Source organism: Jaculus jaculus, chromosome 4 (genome assembly GCF_020740685.1).
Source record: "Jaculus jaculus isolate mJacJac1 chromosome 4, mJacJac1.mat.Y.cur, whole genome shotgun sequence".
NCBI lineage: Eukaryota > Metazoa > Chordata > Mammalia > Rodentia > Dipodidae > Jaculus > Jaculus jaculus.
In genome coordinates this window covers 122,998,913-123,007,389 of record NC_059105.1, presented here as the reverse complement: position 1 = coordinate 123,007,389, position 8,477 = coordinate 122,998,913, and the positions used below count along the sequence as shown (strand labels likewise).

Below are 8,477 nucleotides of genomic sequence, written 5' to 3'. Positions count from 1 at the left end.
TAAATGAAATCAAAATGACATTAATCACATAAATAGACCTATAGCAAACATGGAGATCCGAACAGTTATCAATAATCTCCCAACTAAAAAAAAGCCCAGGCCCGGATGGATTCACTGCTGAATTTCACCAGACTTTTGAGGAAGAGCTAACACCATTGCTTCTTCCGCTTTTCCAGGAAATAGAAAAAGAAGGAATTCTACCAAACTCCTTCTATGAGGCCAGCATCACCCTGATACCAAAACCAGGCAAAGATAGAACAAAAAAAGAAAATTACAGACCAATCTCCCTCATGAACATATTGCAAAAATTCTCAACAAAATATTGGCAAACTGAATACAAGAGAATATAAAAAGATCATTCACGCTGACGAAGTAGGCTTTATCCCAGAGATGCAGGGATGGTTCAACATACGCAAATCTATAAATGTAATACATCACATAAATGGGTTGATGGACAAAAATCACATGATCATCTCATTAGACACAGAGAAAGCATTTGACAAAATCCAACATCCCGTCATGATAAACGTCCTACAGAGACTGGGAATAGAAGGAACATATCTCAATATAATAAAGGCTATTTATGACAATCCTACAGCCAACATGTTAGTAAATGGGGAAAAAATGGAAGCTTTTCCACTAAAATCAGGAAGAAGACAAGGGTATCCCATGTCCCCATTTTTATTTAATATAGTGCTGGAAGTCTTAGCCATAGCAATAAGGCAAGAGATACATATAAAAGGGATACAAATTGGAAAGGAAGAGATCAAGTTATCATTATTTGCAGATGACATGATTCTATACATAATTGACCCTAAAGACTCTACTAGCAAGCTGTTAGAGCTGATCAAAACCTACAGCAATGTAGCAGGATACAAAATAAATACACAGAAATCAGTAGCCTTCATATATGCTAACAATAAACACACAGAGGATGACATCAGAGAATCACTCCCATTCACAATTGCATCAAAGAAAATGAAATACCTTGGAATAAATCTAACCAAGGACGTAAAGAATCTATACAATGAGAACTTTAAAACACTCAAGCGAGAAGTTGCAGAAGACACTAGAAAGTGGAGAAACATCTCTTTTTCTTGGATTGGAAGAATCAATATCGTGAAAATGGCAATCTTACCTAAAGCAATCTACACATTTAATGCAATCCCTATCAAAATTCCAAAGGCTTTCTTCATGGAAAAGGAAAAAACAATCCAAACATTCATTTGGAATCACAAAAAACCTCGAATATCTAAAATAATACTGAGCAACAAAAAAGAGGCTGGTGGTATCACCATACCTGATTTTTACCTATACTACGGAGCCATAGTAACAAAAACAGCATGGTACTGGCACAAAAACAGACATGTACATCAGTTGAACAGAATAGAGGACCCAGATATAAGCCCAAGTAGCTATAGCCACCTGATATTCAATAAAAATGCCAAAAATACTCATTGGAGAAGAGACAGCCTCTTCCTCAAATGGTATTTTGAAAACTAGATATATATCTGCAGAAGGATGAAAATAGATTCTTCTCTCTCGCCATGCACAAGAATTAAGTCCAAATGGATTAAAGACCTTAACATCAGACCGGAAACTTTGAAACTGCTAGAGGAAAAAGTAGGGGAAACCCTTCAACATATTGGTCTTGGCAAAGACTTTCTGAATACAACCCTAATTGCTCAGGGAATAAAACCACAGATTAAGCACTGGGACCTAATGAAATTACAAAGATTTTGCCCCGCAAAGGACACAGTGAAAAAAACCAAAGAGGCAACCTACAGAATGGGAAAAAATCTTCGCCAGATATATATCTGATAGAGGATTAATATCTAGGATATACAAAGAAATCAAAAAGTTAAACAATAAGGAATCAAACAAGCGAATCAAAAAATGGGCTATGGAGCTAAATAGAGAGTTCTCAAAGGAAGAAACACGAATGGCATATAAGCATCTAAAAAAATGTTCTACGTCACTAGTCATCAGGGAAATGCAGATTAAAACTACATTGAGATTCCATCACACTCCTGTCAGATTGGCCACCATCATGAATACAACTCATCATAAATGTTGGCAGGGATGTGGAAAAAGATGAACCCTTCTGCACTGCTGGTGGGAATGCAATCTGGTCCAGCCATTGTGGAAAATAGTGTGGAGGTTCCTAAAACAGCTAGAGATTGATCTACCATATGACCCAGCTGTAGCACTCCTAGGCATATATCCAAAGGACTCATCTCATTTCCTTAGAAGTACATGCTCAACCATGTTTATTGCTGCTCAATTTATAATAGCTGGGAAATGGAACCAGCCTAGGTGTCCCTCAACAGATGAGTGGATTATGACGATGTGGCACATTTATACAATGGAGTTCTACTCAGGGGTGAAGAAAAATGAAGTTATGAAATTTGCAGAAAAATGGATGGACCTGGAAAGTATTATACTAAGTCAGGTAATCCAGGCCCAGAAAGCCAAGCGCCATATGTTCTCTCTCATATGTGGATGCTAGCTACAGATCAATGGGCTTCTGCGTGAGTATGAAAATACTTAGTAGCAGAGGCCAGTAAGTTGAAAAGGAAACATAAAGAGTAGAGAAAGGAAGGGAGGAGGATACTTAATAGGTTGATATTGTATACATGTAATTACAATGATTGTAATGGGGAGGTAATATGATGGAGAATGGAATTTCAAATGGGAAAGTGTGGGGGAGGGGAAGGAGGGAATTACCATGGGATATATTTTGAATTCATGGAAAATTTTAATAAAAGTTAAAGAAAAATTTATAGAGTCAAATGATAATGAGAACACAACATACCAGAATCTCTGGGACACAATGAAGGCAGTTCTAATAGGTAAATTCATAGCCTTAAGTGCCTATGTTAAGAAATTAGAAAGCTCACAAGTAAATGACCTAATGCTTCGCCTTAAAGCCTTGGAAAATGAAGAACAAGGCAAACAGTAGACGTGAAGAAATATAAAGATTAGGGCAGAAATTAATGAAATAGAAACAAAAAGAACAATCCAAAGAAGTAATGAAACAAGGAATTGGTTCCTTGAAAGGATAAACAAGATTGATAAAACCTTAGCAAATCTGACCAAAAGAAAGAGAGAAGAGACACAAATTAATAAAATCAGAGATGAACAAGGTAACATCACAACAGATTCCAGAGAAATTCAAAAAATCATAGGGACATACTATAAAAGCATATACTCCACAAAGTATGAAAATCTGAAGGAAATGGATGATTTCCTTGATCTATATGACCTACCTAAATGAAATCAAAATGAGATTAATCACTTAAATAGACCTATAACAAACATGGAGATCCGAACAGTTATTAATAATCTCCCAACTCAAAACCGCCCAGGCCCGGATGGATTCACTGCTGAATTTTACCAGACTTTTAAGGAAGAGTTAACACCATTGCTTCTTCAGCTTTTCCAGGAAATAGAAAAAGAAGGAATTCTACCAAACTCCTTCTATGAGGCCAGCATCACCCTGATACCAAAACCAGGCAAAGATAGAACAAAAAAAGAAAATTACAGACCAATCTCCCTCATAAACATATTGCAAAAATTCTCAACAAAATATTGGCAAACAGAATACAAGAGAATATCAAAAAGATCATTCACCCTGACCAAGTAGGCTTTATCCCAGAGATGCAGGGATGGTTCAACATACGCAAATCTATAAATGTAATACATCACATAAACGGGTTGAAGGACAAAAATCACATGATCATCTCATTAGATGCAGAGAAAGCATTTGACAAAATCCAACATCCCGTCATGATAAAAGTCCTACAGAGACTGGGAATAGAAGGAACATATCTCAATATAATAAAGGCTATTTATGACAAGCCTACAGCCAACATATTACTAAATGGGGAAAAACTGGAAGCTTTTCCACTAAAATCAGGAACAAGACAAGGGTGTCCACTGACCCCACTTCTATTTCATATAATTTTGGAAGTCTTGGCCATAGCAATAAGGCAAGAGACACACATAAAAGGGATACAAATTGGAAAGGAAGGAATCAAGTTATCATTATTTGCAGATGACATGATTCTATACATAAAGGACTCTAAAGAGTCTACTAGCAAGCTGTTAGAGTTGATCAAAACCTACAGCAATGTAGCAGGATACAAAATAAATACACAGAAATCAGTAGCCTTCATATATGCTAACAACAAACACACAGAGGATGAAATCAGAGAATCACTCCCATTCACAATTGCATCAAAAAAAATGAAATACCTTGGAATAACCCTAACCAAGGAAGTAAAGAATCTATACAATGAGAACTTTAAAACACTCAAGCGAGAAATTGCAGAAGACCCTAGAAAGTGGAGAAACATCCCTTGTTCCTGGATTGGAAGAATCAATATCGTGAAAATGGCAATCTTACCTAAAGCAATCTACACATTTAATGCAATCCCTATCAAAATTCCAAAGGCTTTTTCATGGAAATAGAAAAAACAATCCAAAAATTCATTTGGAATCACAAAAAACCTCGAATATCTAAAATAATACTGAGCAACAAAAAAGAGGCTGGTGGTATCACCATACCTGATTTTAACCTATACTACAGAGCCATAGTAACAAAAACAGCATGGTACTGGCACAAAAACAGACATGTAGATCAGTGGAACAGAATAGAGGACCCAGATGTAAGCCCAAGTAGCTATAGCCACCTGATATTCGATAAAAATGCCAAAAATACTCATTGGAGAAGAGACAGCCTCTTCAGCAAATGGTGTTTTTAAAACTGGATAAATATCTGCAGAAGGATGAAAATAGATTCTTCTCTCTCGCCATGCACAAGAATTAAGTCCAAATGGATTAAAGACCTTAACATCAGACCGGAAACTCTGAAACTGCTAGAGGAAAAAGTAGGGGAAACACTTCAACATATTGGTCTTGGCAAAGACTTTCTGAATACAACCCCAATTGCTCAGGCAATAAAACCACAGATTAACCACTGGGACCTAATGAAATTACAAAGATTTTGCACCGCAAAGGACACAGTGTAAAAGGCAAAGAGGCAACCTACAGAATGGGAAAAAATCTTCGCCAGCTATATATCTGATAGAGGCTTAATATCTAGGATATACAAAGAACTCAAAAAGTTAAATAATAAGGAATCAAACAAGCCAATCAAAAAATGGGCTATGGAGCTAAATAGAGAGTTCTCAAAGGAAGAAAGTCGAATGGCATATAAGCATCTTAAAAAATGCTCTACGTCACTAGTCATCAGGGAAATGCAGATTAAAACTACATTGAGATTCCATCTCACTCCTGTCAGATTGGCCACCATCATGAAAACAAATGATCATAAATGTTGGCGGGGATGTGGAAAAAAAGGAACCCTTCTGCACTGCTGGTGGGAATGCAATCTGGTCCAGCCATTGTGGAAAACAGTGTGGAGGTTCCTAAAGCAGCTAGAGATTGATCTACCATATGACCCAGCTATAGCGCTCCTAGGCATATATCCAAAGGACTCATCTCATTTCCTTAAAAGTACATGCTCAACCATGTTTATTGCTGCTCAATTTATAATAGCTGGGAAATGGAACCAGCCTAGATGTCCCTCAACTGATGAGTGGATAATGAAGATGTGGTACATTTATACAAAGGAGTTCTACTCAGCGGTAAAGAAAAATGAAGTTATGAAATTTGCAGAAAAATGGAAGGACCTGGAAAGGATTATACTAAGTCAGGTAACCCAGGCCCAGAAAGCCAAGCGCCACATGTTCTCCCTTTTTTTTTTTTTTTTTTTTTTTTTTAGTGTAAGGCATTCAGAGCCCAAAATCAAATCTTTGTTTTTAGAATTGTATAAATGTGATCCAAATGTGTCCATCACTAGTTTTTCCAAAAGAAACATGCTAGAAATAAGCAAACTACATCTGTTCACTGATACATGGATGGACTCCCTAGATGTCTCACTGGGCTTAATTACAGACCACTCATAGTAATAGCTTTTTAGTATCAAGTGTAGCATGATGTTAAGCTATTTTAGCTTTTGCACATACATGTTGCACTTCTGATTGAAAATGGAGAAAAATTTGCAGCTTTACACTGTTATGCTAGGTTGCATCCATCCTTTTAAATGGCATCAATATCAATGTCATCATCCTTGTTGTCAGACTTCACAGTTTCAACCTTCCTTACACTGGCAGTCTTTGAATACACCACCTCAATATTTTCATCTTCATCTTCTTCCTCACCACCAGAAGATTCTTCCTCTGCTTCCTTCAACAATTTTATAAATGGCTCTGCTTTGATTCGTCTCTTTGGCAAGTTCTTTTGAGACATATTTTTTAGAGGCCTTTTCTGACCAGCTGATGATGACCTCTTCCTCTAAAAGGTCTGCATCATACATCTCCTTCAAGATGTGTGGAATCTTGGAGATGAGCTGAGCTTGATGCATTGCTACCACACACTCCAAACCATGAAGAAGGTACCGCTGAGCCTTTTTGTTGTTGTGACAAAATCTTAAGTAATGGCGCCTGTATTTCTTAATTTGCTCTCTAATCTTCTCATTAAAGAGAACTTCCGTCAGCACAAGAGGGCCCATGGCTTTCACATCTAGTCTTTCTGCTTCAGCAACAATTTCTTTGTCAGATGAGTCAATGATGCCCTCTTCTTTCTTTTTCTTAACAAAATCGAACAGGATATTGACACGCTCTTCCACAGTTCTTTCCAAATCATCACTTAGGGTCAGAACTTTTGCATGGTCACTGATCTCATCCATTCTGCGGCTCTGGGCTTCCTCAGTTGTATCTTCTCCCCAATCATCATCTTTCTCTTCTTCCACAGCATGTGGAGGAGGACTGATTTCATTTGGTGGTGGTGGTGGTGGTGTCTCACTGCTGGATACAGAGCCATTTTCCTTGTCTTTACCCTTTCTATTTTTCTTTTCTTTCTCTTTCTTTCCTGTACCACTGTCACTGTTCTCAGGTGGGTTTTTGAGAATGAATGTACAGAGTTTATGATGTGTGTCAAGCATGCCTCGATAGCCACAAGCTTTACAAGAATTACCTATTGTTTGCTTCTTTGTATTGACATGCAGATCTGTTTCAGGATTCTCACACTCGGGACAGAGAACAAATTTTTTAATGAACCCATCCAACATGTCTTGCAGCTTATTCGCCTCATGAGATCCATTGACAATGTAACGGTCATTCTTAACATCAAACTGGGTCTGTGCTCCCAGCTCACAACCAAAATATTTGGTGGGATCTTGGCAATCAGACGCGGCATCTTGTAACGATAGAACTGGTCTGACACGACAGACATTTTGGCTTATTAGTGACCTTATCAATAAGATGAAGAGATCTTTGATTGCAACTTTTTGGTATCTTCTGTCTGGAGAAGAAGGGATGACATAAACGACTGCAAGAGTTCTCGGTCTCTGACATGAAAAAATTTTCGCCACTGAGGCTGTAAGCTTCTTGCTTGTATGCTATGTTTCCCCAATACAGGTACCAATGGCTGCGCAACAGCTCGTTTTCGTCAAATAAAGACATAAACCCAACGCGGCTCGCCTGGGACTGGGAGGAAGAGGCGCTGGAAACCGGATCCGAAGGGGCGGGGCGGGCGGAAGCGGAGGGGCGGCCGGACAGGTGCTGCCGCCGAGCAGCGGGAGGGGCTGTCCCAGCGACGTCCGCGTCCACACCGGCAGCGCCGAGCCTGGCGACCTCTGGAATGTTCTCGCTCTCATGTTCTCTCTTATATGTGGATCCTAGCTACAGCTTCTGCGTGAGAATGAAAATACTTAGTAGCAGAGGCCAGTAAGTTGAAAAGGAGACATAAAGGGTGGAGAAAGGAAGGGAGGAGGATACTTAATAGGTTGATATTGTATATATGTAATTACAATGATTGTAATGGGGAGGTATTATGATGGAGAAAGGAATTTCAAAGGGGAAAGTGTGGGGGTGGGGAGGGAGGGAATTACCATGGGATATATTTTATAATCATGGAAAATGTTAATAAAAATTAAAAAAAAAAAAATTAAAACAAAAGCCAAATTTTAAACAGGCAAGGTAAATGGCCAAGAAACACACAACATGATATTTAATAGTATTGGTGCAAATTCAAATGACATTGTGGTACTACCTCCTCTCATTAAGTTGAATTGTTTGGCATAAAGATGATTCTTAAATCTTTATGTCTGGCCTAAATGAGCCTCTATATATTGTCAACTGCAGCCTGACTTGAAGTGTAAATAGAATATAGCCTACTCTTGTAACAAACAGTTAGTTTCAGCCAGTCACAAGTAACCAAATGTTCAAATACTGTTTGAATAAAACAGACACCAACTGCAAGCAGACAGTTCTTTGTGTATATCACTTCTGTTTATGTGTATCACTTCCCTTCTGTTGGCTATAAGTATGAAGTACTTATGTGGTAGGTGGATATGATGGTTTGAATTGGTGTTCCAAGTAAACCCATGTGTTGAATGCTAGGTCCCCAGC

At 38.3% G+C, this 8,477-nt stretch overlaps 1 protein-coding gene across 1 annotated transcript; it reads right to left on the bottom strand.

Moving 5' to 3' along the window:
• Positions 1-5,797: 5,797 nt before the first annotated feature.
• On the bottom strand, positions 5,798-7,723 carry LOC123460254 (eukaryotic translation initiation factor 5-like). Its single transcript, XM_045148392.1, is given in 3 exon segments — positions 5,798-6,289; positions 6,291-7,368; positions 7,489-7,723. Coding segments are annotated over 3 exon segments (1,497 nt in total). The 3' UTR covers positions 5,798-6,105.
• Positions 7,724-8,477: the final 754 nt, after the last annotated feature.